This window comes from Clinocottus analis, unplaced genomic scaffold, assembly GCF_023055335.1.
Source record: "Clinocottus analis isolate CAN_PGR_092001 unplaced genomic scaffold, fCliAna1.0.p SCAF_6, whole genome shotgun sequence".
NCBI classification, from domain to species: domain Eukaryota; kingdom Metazoa; phylum Chordata; class Actinopteri; order Perciformes; family Cottidae; genus Clinocottus; species Clinocottus analis.
This window is the reverse complement of record NW_027176218.1, coordinates 10,126,799-10,142,609: the sequence shown is the minus strand read 5'-3', so window position 1 is coordinate 10,142,609 and position 15,811 is coordinate 10,126,799. Positions and strand designations below refer to the sequence as shown.

Genomic DNA, 15,811 nt, shown 5'->3' with positions numbered 1-15,811 from the left:
AAATAGATATGCAGTGAAAAACCAAACGAACAAAACAAAATGTCAGCCAGTCAAGAGCGATGTAACCTGATCACCAAGGTCACATGTAGAGCTACTTCTCTGTGCAAAGTTCAGGCCGTCCCCTTAGAATGAAACAACACCCTTAGTCTTGTATCTTACCTTGCTGAGGAATAGGGAACATGTACTCAATGCAAATCTCCCCACTGGGGGACTAATAAAGGAATATCTTATCTGAAAAAAAAAATCTCTTCCAAATCATACATGAACATAGTGCACAGGTACTTCATGGCTTTGTGTGCATGTTTGTCAGGATGATAATGTCATGTTTTTCAGGATGTCCCTCACTTCCTCTCCTGCTCTAGATCCGTTCTTCAAGGCATTCTTGCGCCATACACTACTGTTAGACCTACAAGTTGAAGGAAGATGCACGTTGTTATTTTGTGCTGCCATCTAGTGGTCTCTGATCAGCTCTCACAGGCAGGAGAGGAGTGGAAAGCCAGCAATCTTAGTAGGTGAACATAAATAGGATCAGACATCAAAACAGACAAAACTACACAGGCTATTATTGTTTTCAGATTAAAGGTTTGTATACTGTGAGACTTTTCTGAATATATAATATAACATTGCCTGTAAAGACCGTATCCACTTGCCACCAGAGGAATTATTTGCAGTAATAAATCTTAGTGTTGGTTTACTCTTTCAAAAGGACTATGTAGATTATAACCAAAAAAGTCCAATGAAACTATATAAATGGAGATAGATCAGAAGTTGTGGATCTCTGTCTCTGAGTGAGTGAGACAAGGACACGGCTTGGTTTTGTGTTTGTGTTATGCCTATACATTTTGCTATATGATTATCACAACATTGATCAATTGATTGCTCATCAATGTCTTGTCAAGATTTTCCCTGGGATCTGCGGTGGCGACCTACGAGTGTAATTATGTTTGCTGTAGCCCACGGGGAAACAGAGAAATGCTGCCTTCACATGTTGTTGGAAATTTGTGAGTTACCATTCAACTCTAAATGTGGAGTCAAGGGTTAGGAAAAAGTTAGAATGATTGACAGACAGCTAAGCCTTCAGGGTGGGATATGCTCGTGGTAAAGACATTGTGATGTACATCAAATGATCTATTAACACTATTAATGCCTGGTGATTCTTTAGGACTGTGTCTCTCAATCAGTACATTCACTTACTACATTTAGAAATATTACAATATTTATGAAAGAAGCCTATAACAAATATTGTATATCTAAATGTATTATTGAAATATATTACATGATGTTATATTATATTGTATTATACCTTTCTTAAAAATAGTAATCAAACACAGCTACTAAAACACATCGTCGACTGAATCTGCCAACATATGTTTCTATTTGACAGCAGGTCTGCATGTAGTATGAAATACGAGGCGGCAATGAAGGCATCACCAGCCCACATACTGCTCGTCTTCAGCACCGGGAGCAGTGATCTAGCCTACAGAGCTCTCATGGACGCGGATAATCCCCATCTCTACCCCTAATGCAATCAGGAAGGATTGCTATACCTCACCTCAAGGGAAACACGTTTTGGAAGCAAATGCAAGTGACGCCGTAGCGATCCACCATTAGGAGAAGCCCGGACGAAGAGGGAGATGGATATTTCGCTTTATTGTGTGAACAGCACAAACTGCCAGTGATAAGCCGATTCTCCATAATATGACAGCTGCTGTCGCATTTCATATAGTTCCGAGAAACTACTGAAAGAACATCCTGCTTGTTTTTTTATTTTTTATTTTTTTATTTCAGCACCATGTTGGCATACAATCTAGTATTAACTTTGTTCATCGCAGCTCTTTGGCGGGTCGGTAGCGAACCACAAACTCCTTCTTCACCTGCGACGCAGTTAAATGCAACATCATCACCCATCATCAGCCAAGATGAAGAGCTGCCACATAATGTCACAGATGCCGCCGTGGGATCCCCGATTTCATCTCTAATGACTCATCTTCCCACTCTGAAAAACATTGTTATTTTCATCTGCGTGTTAACAGCTGCTCTCATCACATGCCTTGTCATCAAAGTGGTCAGGTAGGCAGGTTGATCTCTTCTGTTACATCGCTGGAAGGCCTATAATAAGCAGCATTACAATGATGCATTCACAGTCTAATGATCACCGTGTCAATGTCGCTCTTTGTAGTATTCCTGGTAAATTCATCACGTGGTTGTATTAGGGCCTATTCATGATGTCTCTGAAGACACGGTGGAGCTTTATGGAGGCTGTTGCCTGTACTGATGTGTCTGATCTTATTATATCTGCCTTCACTACATAGGAATTATTGTAGGTTTAGTTTAACCCATATTTTGGGCTGCAATTAATGACAGTTCTAATTGCATATTAATCTGTTATTTATGTCAATTGAATTCTAGCACCTATTCATCTGAAGAAAATGGTGATATTGTATTTGTTGTGCTCGGCTCATGTTTGGCAATGTTTTATTCCACACAGATCTGGGAGACGAATCAGAAAAACAAGGAAATATGACATTATAACGACGCCTGCTGAGCGTGTGGAGATGACCCCTCTTAATGAGGAGAACGATGACGAGGACGACTCGACCCTCTTTGACGTCAAATACAGGTTTGTTATTTTCTTTGAAAGGGTTCAAATCAAACTATCAGTCAAACTAATTAAACTTAAAAGAGTATTGTATATTTTCCAAAAAAACTAAACCCTTAAAGTAATGTTAGACTTTTAAATTGACTGTATTTATCTTACTTTTTCTCAATGCCTCTACTTATCTCACTCGTTGCCATTGTCGTCATACGATAATTTAACTCACCTTGTGACTCGGTTTTGACTATCAAACGTTGCCGGGTGTCACCATAGGTTTGACAAAGTTAGTTTAGTGCCACGAAAGCAGATGCAGGAGTGTGTCTTTGCTTTTAGTCGACCTATATTGTCTTTAATATAAGCACACAATCATTCATGTGATGCAGTATAAAACCACGGTGTCAGAATAGGAATATCAAAATATGCATTTAAAATGTGTATTTGCTTTTTGATGATCTTGAGGAAACATGCTATTTAAAAAAAAAAACATTGTAGTAGATCATCTAATGCTGATATTAGGTTTCACCCTTCCGTCCTCTCCATTGTTCTTAATGCACAACCACTTCCTTAAAGGAAGATACGGCGTCCTGTTTACCTGACATTCTTGATAGCCAAGTCAGACCGGACTCCGCATGGGAACGTTTCCTTAACATATCGGCTGTAGTATCAGAGACGGAGTAACTGTAAGTTTTCATTTTGTTTTGCAGGTGAATCCCAGCATGGACATCAATCTTTGATAACTCCTGTTTTGCCCAGGACAAGTCAAGTGATTTCCATTTTATTTTTGTGTAGTTCTCATCGGATCAGCAGTTTCATTTGCTTGTGCATGGCTTTAATCTGTGTTGAAAGGACTGGAGCCACACGGATATCATTGTTTGTTGCTTTCCTGCTGCTTCCATCACGTGGCACAAAGTACCAGCTCAAATCTTTTTTAAATTTTTTTTTTTATTTTTTTTTTTAACATTTTCTGACAGTTATTGTCTTGTTTTCTGCATTTAAAGCTGCAGTAGGTTGGGCTGAGGAGTTTATAGTAGAAAGTAACCAGCATCTGCTTTGAAGCTATGATATTACTGTAAAACATAGGACCACCAGTTGTTGCATCAAATGTTAACATGCAACACAAATTACACAAAAAAATACTTTATTCAAATGTAAAAATGTGCACACTTTAAATAATCTATTGATAAACAGCAATTGATGTTTTTTAAACTAAGATTTCATACCAAATATATTTCTATCTACTAACCACTTAGCTGTGCATACATACTGTTAAAGGTGGTCTGTCCTTATGTATGAAGTAAGCGTATATATTTTTTTACTATATGTTGTAGATGTTCCTGTTTTGCTGCTATCTCAGCTGAATTACGTTTTTGAGGTTCAAATTTAATTAAAAGCTTGAATAACATAGTCAGGGTATAATTGTGAGGTGTTTATGAAATATATCTGTTTGCTATGAATGTTAATGCTGTAATCTGTTGTGATCAAGTGTGTTCAATCATGTGACAACGTTGTTTAATTAAGCAGCCACTGAACGATATGAACAGCACAGTGTCTTATTTTCTATTCAAAAATGTGTTTGTCACCATATCATTTCTAGTTACTCGGTTAAAAAATATCCCAAAACCTGGTATCTCATGTTTAAGATATAGGTGCACAGTTGGTAAAGTATTCATGGAGGTCTCCCACAATAATTTATATTAATGGCTCACTGACTCTTGTAATGTCTAACTGGAAATGGACGGTTTTCTCCCCTGAAGAGTTGCTTCTCTTTGCCATTCAGGTTCTGGTTAAAAGAAAAAAAAGAAAGAAAGTGTCGCCATCGCTTTAAGTAGCAACGCCAGCTGTGAGTGTTGTTGGAAATGTTTTGACTTTGGGTTGAAAATGAAAGTTTTACTTCACTTTACTTTTACTTTAATCGTAAATATGTCCTCAAACCATTTGGCTCATTAGATAAATAAAAGAGAAAAACTAAACGCATAACTGGTTTGCTCAAATAGTTATATCTTTATTCAAATACAGAATGTATAATCAACCAAAAGTCTGATAGAAAGTACACAGAAGAAATAACAGAGTAGTTCACAAACTTTCCATGTCTCTGTCTGCACCCTAAATGTAATAAAAGTAAACTAATATTGCAGAATACACCAAGATAAGGTTTCTGCAATAAAGGGAGGGCTTGTGTTGTAGGTGACCTTCTGTTTTAATCCAAACCGATTGACCATTTGATAAAGTGCACCGTGGTCGACAGCTGTTTCTGTATGACTACCATCTCGAGCAGAAAAGATCGTAAGGCCCAACTTGTACAACTCTTTCTTTCCAGGAGGAGGAACAGTGTGCTATAAACAAAGTCATCGACATCCACAGAAGATTGGATACATGTTTTGTTATCTGTTGGATACACAAGCGATGTGTGTGAATGTCTGATCGAGTTTTTGAATCAATGTGAATCCAACTATCCCACGTTTTTGATATAATGATCTTTAGCAGGCTGCTGCCTATTTCCTGTGTTATCCATCTGACTGTTCAGATGTCAGTATTGTGTATTCATGTTTCATTTGAGTTTTGGACTGTATGTGCAGAGAAGTGCAGTTTCTTTTTGTGTCTCTGCTGAATCTGTCACAGAGCAGTGTCTTCCATCGTGGAGACAGACGTCTTTTATTTGATCTTTAGTTGTGAGTGAAATTGTGGAAAAACCCTTCTCATCTACAGAGGCTGATTCTAGGCTTTTTTTTTAGTATCGGAATCATCTGCTGCAGACAGTTCCTGTTGTAAAATTAATTAAAGTCATCGTGGTAGCTATTTCAGGACTGTAGCTAATTTCCCTAATCCCACATCTAAACCAAAAACTGTTTTGGAAGTTTATTGACAAAAAACAAAGTCCCTGTTTAATTATTTTGACACTGAGATGTTATGTGTACCCACAGCTGTTTCCTTGGTTTCTATTTCTTTAAAACACTACTAAGAATAAAACTGCTTTCTTTGAAGTGTTAAATCTTTTTAAAGGGGTGTTGTAGTTTTTTCTCCACTCTGCTCTTTTGTGTGTTCTAACTCAGAAAAGTACATTCACCTTGTCATAACTGCACAATTAAAGAGTCCTTCAGTCATACTGAATATTTTCAGAACTAAAAAAAATGAAATATACTCATGTTGTATGTATCAAGACAAGAAAAAGAATGCAAAACCTTTCTTTGTGGGAATTTGAGTAAACATATAAAGCACAATCCCATACGTTTTTTCACAGAAACTACATCAGTAGAAAGTAGATTCTGTGTTAATGAAATAATTTCAACATTTTTGCCGAGCTCAGGGAGCTTTCACCATTAAGGTTTCATTGCCTCAGACTGCTCACGCCTAGTACAACTTCAGTGTCTATTCTGAACTTTAATAGTCAACTGGCATCTTGTCAAAAATGATATGGACAAATCACATGCTGGAAGCGCGTGAAAGGCTCCGTGTTACGCTGCAGAGCTCTTGTAAAGATTACAATTGTTCTGTTAAGTGTTTTTGAAAGATACATTTTATTTCTTTACACAAATTAGACAAATCTGTATTGATTTGATAAATCAGGCAGACATGGCCTTAAACATTTTTTGCATGTTTATTCATATCTAGATTTTAGAAGTGAGTGTGACCTTATTAAAGACAGTGATGTCACCTTTTTCCCACCTTTCACATTCTGTTCAGAATAACTTGGATAAACCCAGTTTTATTTCTGGCCTTGAAGAATGATCCAACGGTCAAATTTATTGAATATTAGTATTATTACTACAGGCACAAAATACTGGCAACTTTAATAAAATCCACAAATATTTGTATCAACCTATATTGGTTGAAATACTAAGCCAAACCTTTTCAAGTCTTTACAAATATAACTCATACATCCTTTAATATGAACAAAGGCATACACGTTATCAGTTCGTACTCCTCTCAGTGTTATTTCACTGAAACTGCTGCTAACTTTAACTATGAATTTATTTAAAGCACATTATGAGGTTCATTTCTTACAGCATTTGTAAGAATATCACCAATACATTCATTTAGAAAAAGCTAAGCTTTTCTTCCTACCAATACACAGCTACAGCCAGACCTCACTACCAACAAGTGCAGTGCAGAAAGAGAGCTGGTGTTCTCCAGAAAAGTTCACATTGTGAGTTTACCGCCGCCCAAGTCTGTGCAAACATTCTTATGTGAACAGCTGACTCCTCCTTTATGCCCACAGAAGCTCAATACAATTCAACATGCCTCCGTTCCTTCGTTCCGCTCGCAAGGTAACCCCAACGTTATTACTTGGCAGCTCTGGTTGACTTGAATTTTGGAATTTTTTGCTTATGAATAACCTGTTTTACACCGTTTGTACACTGTCACTTTATAAGAAGCTACAAAAGCATAAAATGTTCAACAAACAGTATGGACCAACATGTTTTGTCATCATTGTTCTCCCTGATTATTAAGTGCAGTATCTTGTGGCCCAAAAAGTGTCTCACAGGAGCCAATAATTCAGCAGCTCCTCATGATGTTGGCATGCTCGGTGAATTACAACACACCTGTAATGGAGCCCTATTAATCATGAATGAATGGGATCTAAAAATATGTCCTGACTCCTTAATAGTGTGACTTATAGTCATTCTGTAAACCTGGATGGACTTTTAAAATGGTCTGTTTCGGAAAAACAAGGGGCGAACAGGTGACGGTATCTCCATGAACACCTGTACAAAACGGTCTTAACGTTTTAAAGGCTGCATTAGAAATCTCATTAAAGGTCAAACAACGGTGAAACGCGTCACCAAAAAGAGCCTGAAATAGAAAACGTTCATTCCAATGACTGAAAATAAGTTAATTCAAGTTTCATAAAAGTACACTGACAAGAAAACTGTTTGAAGGGAGTCCGCTCAAACTGGTTTCCATCCTCTGAGCTATTTGCTCTGCAGCTCCTTCTGTGGTCTCCTCCCTGCGTCACAGGTCCCGGTGTGGAGCCGGAGCGCCCCCTGTCTGTGCAACGCACTCAGGGTCCTGAACTCCAAAGGCATGGTGTGAGGACTGGAGCTGGATGTGTACTCGTACTTTAGAGTGTCGTAGTAGTGGTATTTGACTGGTTTGCCCTGCGGGTCGAGAGGGAAGGGCCAGAAGCCGTAAAGATGGATCTCATCACAGAAGCGAGTGGCCATCGTGTACATGAGGAGCCCAGTGGTCGGACGCTTTATGTGGACGTTGTTGGTGAGCCAATACCTGTTGAGAAATACATAAAGTGTGTGATTGCCTGCATCCAATAAGGTAATAACTGCCACCTTGAAATACAGCGAAAGGAAGAATATACTCTCTCAGTAGTAAGTCAGTATTCATTAGCAGGCAACACTTCTCCTTCGGTAAAAGCTTCCTCTGAGTTTATATATATATATATATATATATATATATATATATATATATATATATATATATATATATATATATATATATATATATATATAGTGTGGAGCACACAGCGTGCAGCTGAATCCTAAGAAGTTACTCAAGTAAAAATGTAGAGCCTGCTGGATATGTTTCTCCGTTGTGGACCACCAAGCGGCCCCTTCAAGGACTACTTGGCTCACAGATAATCAATAAATGAGCTTTTTGCCCCTTCTTCTATTTCTTCAGTGGATGCACTGCAAAAATATCCCTCTTAAGTCATTTTAAAAAATCTTCATTTTGAATGAAGCTGGTTGATAAATTTAGAGAAAACGAATCATCTATGTAATACATATTCTCTGGTTCCAGCTTCTAAAATGTGTGAATTTGCTACCTTTTGTCTCTTTTACATATTCGTAGAATAAACGTCTTTGGTCTTTTTTTTTTTTACTGTAAATTGGACAAAATAAGCTATCAGAAGATGATAAAGATGATAGATCTAAGTGTGCCGATTTTTCTTCCATCAGTACAGATTGATAATAAAAATAATGGTTCCTTGCAGCTCTATTCTTAACACAGTAAAACTGGGTTATTCCACACATTTCCTGGCCAAAAACCCTTGAATGTAGTGCAGCCATCTGCACAGGAAACAAATAATATATATTTGTCTTGGATCTGGCAAAAAACATGCAATAATGGAAGTGAAAAATGATCTCACCCCATTGACAAAGCTTTTACTGCATGTTTCTTTGGTTAATATTTTATAATTACTTGTTCAGGAGGATATATTTTGCAGTATGCTTAAAAAAAAAGTAAAATAAACTGCAAACACTGCCGTTGCTCTGCACAATTGCAATCTTCTTCTTCAGGTGACCTAGAAGCAGCTATGACAGGGACATGTCAGCCACTGCCCTTAGGAGCAGCTTCAGGGACAGCCGGTCAGACGTTAGCTTGGCCCAACTTCATTTTCCTTTCCAGTCACTCGCCCATTTCTCCAGCCTCGAGGCTACTGCTGCCTCCTCTGGCAGTGCACGCTGCGGTTAGTGTGGAAGGTCACGTTGAGATGCAGAGGTTGTACTATTTAAAGTAGATACCAGCGGATGATCAGCATTTTAAAAAGCAGAGGAGACGGCCTAATTATCAGTGTCTGTCCTTGAGGCACATGACGAGGAGGTAAAGTTCAGTCTTACTGAGAAAATGACAAGGTCAGGGGGAGCGTTTATCCAGCAGCACTTTAAAAAGAACAAAGGCAACGGATTCATCGATGAAGAGATTTCAGGGAGATTATTCTCTCTTGGAAAACACTGACCAAACAGACGACAAAAATAATGGCCCAGTTCTAACCTTTTGTAATTAGAGTGTTAGTCGGGGCATACAAAATGGAATAATTTAGTCACTGACCAGAGGTTGTTAGGCTTTTAACAAAGCAGAAAAGATCCAGAGCAGAGTCTGATTGTGATGAGAGAGAAGCAAGAGCAGCAACACAAAATGCACAATGGGTTTTATAACAGCCAGAAAGCAGTGGAGGCTGTATTTCATATATCTGCTAATAAGAAAACTCCAGTTCTAAAATAAACAAATAATTAAATTATAAATGTCCTATCATATCACAGCTTAATAGCATATCTTACTTATATCATCTAAAAAAAACACCATTTAGACCAAACAATTAAGCGATATTCTTGATATTTTCAGAAACGCTATTATTTGCTTTCTTGCAGAAAGTTAAATGACGAACCCTCCTCACTGTCGCGCTCCTCTGACTTTATGTCTTGCACGACCGTGAGGTTGACAATTGTGGTTTTGAGTGAAATGTCATGGATCGTTATGATGTTTAATTCAGACATTTATGTCTCTACCTTTTTGTGTATGTCATGAGCAAATACCGGCAACACTAACGGCATTCCCAGAAGCCTCGGTCTCACTTTGTGTTAGGTGCTAATAAGCCAATGTGCTGCCTCTTACCCCCTGACAGCGTGGAGGAGGCGCAGCGAGGGGAAGGCGGTGCGGACGTCCACCGTGTGCAACAGGATGAGACGAAGGGCCCATTCCACGCGCTCCTCCCCGCCCTTGGCCATGAAGGCCGGGATCCACAGCACGCTGCCGCTGAGGCTCTGAAGCCGCTGCAGGAAGCGATCCCTCCACTCTTCGCTGACCAGGTCCTGGAAAGCCCGCTGCACCACCGAAGGGTTCATGGTCACCAAGTTGGTCCGCCACCCCACATCCCGAGAGTACTCCTCCACCGGTGCCAGGTTACACCTGAGAACAAGCCAAGCACACATCACTCCATTTCACTGTCAGCCAATGTGAAAGGACTTCCTTTGTTTCTTTGTTCTTTGATTTACATGTCTCTACCCCGCACATCTGCTGAGATAAAGCAAAGTTTCTTAAAACGTGGAACCATGCTGAGCAGCACAGCTTCAACCCCGCCTGTTATAAGAATATGAAAATGATTTGATTTAACTAATGCAGGATGTGAAGGCTCACTGAAGGGTTTGATAAATGTGAAAATGATTCATATGTTATGATCTCTAGTCACCAGACTCACAAGTGAGCTGAAATGAAAGCCACAAATATACACTTCAATCATACATGTCCATGATGGACCAGTTTTGATAGGTCTTTAATTTCATGAGCCGATTACGGTGACTGCTACTCTGCAAAGGTTAATTAACTTCAGACATGTACCTTTTCAAAAATCGTAATCTTCCGGCAGCTCACACATTACTAAGACGCTTTACTTAAATCTACCATCCCTCTGTTTGTGTCCTCAAGCTAGTCAGACCATTTGCAAGGCAGACATCTCTACCAGGAGTGAAACAGCAGAAATCCAAGTGAAATTCAGCAGAAAAGCAGCGTGGCATTTTGTTTATTGCCGTGAACCTCGGCTTCAGAGTAAATACTAGAAAACACAAAGACAGCAATTATCTTCCCGGCAAAGGAACTCTATTCTCGACAATGTGGAAGGAAAAAAAAAAACAGGAGTGCATGTTTTTAATAACTGAACATCTTCTGATGTAAAACCTCCAAAATATTAACAACACAATTCATTAAATTAAATTTATTTTAGTTTCATTGAAAACATTCCAAACCATCAGGGGTAGATGCATGATTTTCTCTGGACAGTAACTGACCATTACAGCTTAATGATCGCCATCAATATAACTGAGACAGCTGATGCACCTGCTTTAGAAAACAGTTTCATGCAGGAGGTAAACATGACATATATGCACCATCAGCTGATTCTATGCTCAAGTACACTAAATTATTCCATCACAACACTAAAATGATCTCTCACCCAAAAATACTGTCAACCTACTTTGTGGAAACCCAGCGTGGAGCAGAGAACTATACTTAGCTGAGGCATTATCCATCTATGTATCAGATATGTGGATGGCGGAGTAAATTCCTCAGCTTCTCAAAATGGCACATTCCCTGTTGTCCACCGTGGGCCAACTAATACCGCCATGCCCCGGTGTTATTATCATGCTGCTGTGGTCTAGAAATCATGACCTCTCCTCGTCAGCAAAACATTGCAGCACTTAGAGAAGACAAGATTCACTGACAACAGAATCAATTTGCAGAATAAAAAGGGACACAAAAAGGATTTTGAGGCCTATTCAGCCACCGATCAATTAGCTCTATGAGGTGCTACCACAGACAGCTACTTCCTGCTCTATTGATACAGCAACATTAGAGTAATTGATTTATTAGAGGCTGGTTCTCGCAGTAGTTACCTCTGCAGTGAGTGCATATTTTGATTGTTCAGCTGTGCTCAGAATCTCAACAAGAATATATATATATATATATATATATATATATATATATATATATATATATATGTATATATATATATATATATATATATATATATATATATATATATATATATATATATTCTGTTTTGCATCTTCCATTATAACACAAACTCAGACAGATTTATTTTCCTCTAATAACAAGTGAATAATGATAAATAACACAACTCATTGTTAAATGAGAGCAACGGTGTTCCTCTACCAAGAGCTGCTGGATGCAGAGGCCTTTCAAAATGTCAGTCTAATGTATAATCATACAATGAATTGCTGTTAGTCTGGCAGCTCATTTCCCATTTTAACTCATTAAAAAAGCTTTGACATCTTTTTCAAAAGTGCACTTACTATATTCCCAACTGCTGGAGCACCAACTCTAAACCTGAATTAAACCGAGAAAATAAAATTGTGATACTCTCAGTTAAGTGAGATAAACATAAAACTGAAACTAATGTAATAATCTATTTCAATCAGGGTCCACTTTGACTCGCGTGTGTTATGATTCATTTCAAGTGGAAGCCTTCCAACCCCATCATCACTTATGCAATTTCGGAGAGAAAAATGAATACCTGATAACAAAGTCGTGAGAGTCGATGTCGGGGCCGCAGCTGCTGTTGAGCAGAATCCCAGAGTTTCCCACAATGGCGCAACGCCTGTGATGTTGGTTCTTCATGGGGGATTTAGTTGGCAGGAGACGGTAGAGATTTTCTGAGATGTTGGTGGTGCTGTGGCGATCAAACACATAGTGGATGATATCTCCTGGTTTCAGTGTGCCCTTTAGAATAGAGATGTCCCGCTCTGGATCGAGAAACCTCAGAATATTCTTTCTGTGAAAATAGAAAGCACATGCTTAGTTGTGAAAGGCTCTGCTGAGCGGAGTGTGAAACGATGTCGGGTTAATTGCAGAGCGGTGAGTCTGATGCCTGATGAGGTTGGAGAGCGTCTTGTTGAAGGTCCAGTTGTTTGACGAGAGCTTGACGGTGGTATTGTAGCTCGGACTGTGATGGTTTACGTCGTTGCTCGGTCTCGTCAAAGCAGTCGGATCCACGTGTGCTGCAGCCTTTCTAAATGAGAACGGAGAGTGAACAGAGTGTTATTGGCACACTATTGTTGATATTTAGAGTTATGATCAATGAAAAAACAAAGCCTTGCTGGTATTTGGTCTTTATATTATACCTCTTTTTCCCTCCAATTTAAGGGTTATTATTGTTCCTTTCTGAAGCGAGGGTGTAGGAACAGAGGGGTTAATATAATATAAGATTAGGAAGCCCTCTGAGTAATGAATCGTAACCTTTACTCACAAACACATGTTGGTACTTGCTCAGCTTTACTCTTTTCTTCTGCTTGATACTTTTACTCCACTATATTTATTGTACCTTTGATTAAATGTATTTAACAGCTTTAGCTAATAACTACATTGAACAGTACGATTTTACATACAAAGATCACAATATAACATGAGTAATGTTGGTACTCTAAATACATGTTAACACTTATGTAGCTTATAATCTAGGAATTAAATTGTAATGGAGTATTTGACATTACTAATTTCACTTCGCTAACTTCATCAAGGCTAAATTATTACTCCACCGCTGACTTGGCTGCAATGAGGCTTAGAGTAATTTAAATGCAATAAAGTTGATTTTATTCAGCGTTATTCTTATGGCAGATGTTTTTGTTATCATGTAGATACCACCGCACGGATGGGTATTTATAGCAGCTGCCTTCTCGCTGTAAAAAGTAATGAGACGCTCTCTGTGAATGACTCACAGTCAAGGCTGCAAAGGAATCAAATGCCCAATGCCAACTATACAAATTATATCTGAAGACCAGTAAGACCCCCACTGTTGGTCTACCTCTATACATGCATTTGCATACACACGCATATACATGTGCGTGTGTGCGCGTAGGTGTGTGTGTGTGTGTGGAGATAATTGGATTTCAGACCTGTGCGGTTTAGGGATGAGTCGATGTAAGTTCATCTTCTTTGAATGTCCAGTATTTCTATGAGGGGGGGGGGTGGAATAAATATGCTTTAGATTGCATTATGAATCACATATTGCAGCATGAAGGCTTGGTTGATAATGGATTGACGTTTCAAGTCCTTCCTGTAATCATATCCTGTAACAATAATGCACCCACTGTACTCAACCCGGGCATGTGCTTCCATCTTTCAAGACAGAATATAGGTGTTGAGTGCGCATATAGTTTAAAAAAATTTTTTTAAGCAATCCACTGTGGGCCCATTTGCTGATGTAATGAGGAGAAATGGGGCCTTAATGGGGGCCCATTGTACTGAAAGGAGGTGTTCTTTTCTCCAGGCAAGGATGCAATCTTTTTAAGGGGTGTTAAATACACCATGCTACCAATATGCACTTACAGTCATACAATATCGGCCTATTTTTCAATCATGACTTTGTTCACATGTGATAAAATGATGACAAGCTGCCAGCTTGTCTTGAAGGAGTCAGAAACTGAAACCGAAGGGTGCTCCTCAGAGCTATTTTTTTTTTAATGATTGTGTTAAGCTGCATTCATGCAGAAGTGGAATCAGTTCTGGTTCTTCACTAGCAGCTAATAACAAACCAATATGACCTCATTACAACGTGAGCCACAGCCGAATAATTGCATTCAAAGCAAAATGTTCTCGCTGAAAGGCAGATGTGCGAATCCAAAAGCTTCACAGAGGAATACAAAAAGCCATTTAGGTGGCAGAGCATCTTTAAAGCGGGGATGATAATGATGAGAGGGGGAGAGGGATGTTACACTGTTGAGGTCTGGCTGCTTTTATATGTGACAGATTTGTTTTAGTCCTAAATTAAGAATGTCTTTTGTGCAGGTCAAACATAAGTGGGGCATGAGCGCGGCTTGAAAGATGTCTGCTGCACTGCTCAACGTCTCAAGGACTGAAAATGAAAAAGAAAAAAGAGAAAAGCCTCGTTTGTTTCCAATCTGTTGTACCCTCCCGCCCCCCTTCCCCTCCCCTTCACCTCTGTCTGTCTTTCTCTTCCCCCCTCACACACACGCGCGCGCGCACACTCTACTCTTATAGTGTAAATGTATCCCATCTCGCATGCAGGCTGCTGCAAGACAAATAGCCTAATCCTTGGAGACCCTTGGCAGGCTGCTGTCGGAACAGCTGCTGCTGCTGCACCCAAGTGTTACAAATAGAAACAAACCCCACATTGTCCAAATCCAACTCTAAACTTCTATTCAATAACGGCAACCGCTCTCATTTCACTCCTGTATTCTTTCCCACCCACCTCAACCACTTCACAGATTCAATCCAGTTAGGGAATAAACCTGCCGGACAAGAAAACAATGGAGACAGGCGCACACGCGCGGACACACACACACACACACGTATACAATGCATGCACATTACAGGGTGCTACTTACGCAGTTTCTTTCTCCACTTCTGCGATATCATCAATTATCAAAACCACAACCAGCAGCGTTACGAAACCGAACAACAGCCCGCGGAATATCAGCGGCATGGCTGAGGGGGGAGGGAGGGGGGGAGGCTGCCGCCGGGAGTCCCTCTTTCAGCAAACACTGAGGTACATTAACCTTCTTGTGTTTCCCATTTATAAATCCAAAATCCGCTCAGCCATCTCTTCCATTGTTCTTATCTCCGGAGTCGGACACTCCCAGGCGAGCGGCGGTGCTTTCTCCTCTCCAGAGGAAGGGCTGCTCGTGTCGGCTTCCCGGCGGGGCGACGCTGCTGCCGTCTCCGCTGCTCCCCCCTACTCCCCAGTCAAACTTTGAAAGCGTGCACCTCCACAGCAGCCTGCCGTGGGAGCCGCGAGACGGAGACCACACGCGGTCTTAAAGGCGCAGCGGCCCGCGACTCCATCTCTCTGGTTCCCTCTCCAGGTGTGTGTCGGCTCACCGCGAGACAAGGTGGAAACACCGCAGTGTAGCGGGACCGGCAGGGTTGCACCAAAAGTAGTAGGCTCGCGTCCGGTGGAGGAGGATAGCCTACATTTGGAAATAGAGGTCAAAGCGTCGTTGAAGCTCACGT

The 15,811-nt window shown here is 40.0% G+C and overlaps 2 protein-coding genes across 3 annotated transcripts in view; one reads left to right on the top strand and one right to left on the bottom strand.

Annotated features, from left to right (window-relative positions):
- Positions 1-5,569, top strand: part of fam174b (family with sequence similarity 174 member B) — a 24,642-nt gene extending 19,073 nt beyond the window's left edge. Inside the window, exons 2-4 of the mRNA XM_068602843.1 lie at positions 1,385-2,070; positions 2,489-2,620; positions 3,301-5,569. Coding sequence (XP_068458944.1) covers positions 1,793-2,070; positions 2,489-2,620; positions 3,301-3,304 — 414 coding nt within the window. The 5' untranslated portion in view covers positions 1,385-1,792 and the 3' untranslated portion in view covers positions 3,305-5,569. The remainder of the gene's footprint in view (positions 1-1,384; positions 2,071-2,488; positions 2,621-3,300) is intronic.
- st8sia2 (ST8 alpha-N-acetyl-neuraminide alpha-2,8-sialyltransferase 2) lies at positions 4,587-15,811 on the bottom strand. Of its 2 annotated transcripts, XM_068602841.1 has the most exons (6): positions 15,187-15,811; positions 13,735-13,791; positions 12,711-12,851; positions 12,357-12,614; positions 9,944-10,237; positions 4,587-7,819 (listed from the first exon to the last, which is right to left on the bottom strand). In XM_068602841.1, the coding sequence occupies exons 1-6, from the start codon at positions 15,282-15,284 to the stop codon at positions 7,507-7,509; spliced, it is 1,161 nt and encodes a 386-aa protein (XP_068458942.1). In that variant the 5' UTR covers positions 15,285-15,811; the 3' UTR covers positions 4,587-7,506. The 2 variants fall into 2 exon arrangements, with proteins under 2 accessions (XP_068458942.1, XP_068458943.1); XM_068602842.1 differs by lacking the exon at positions 13,735-13,791.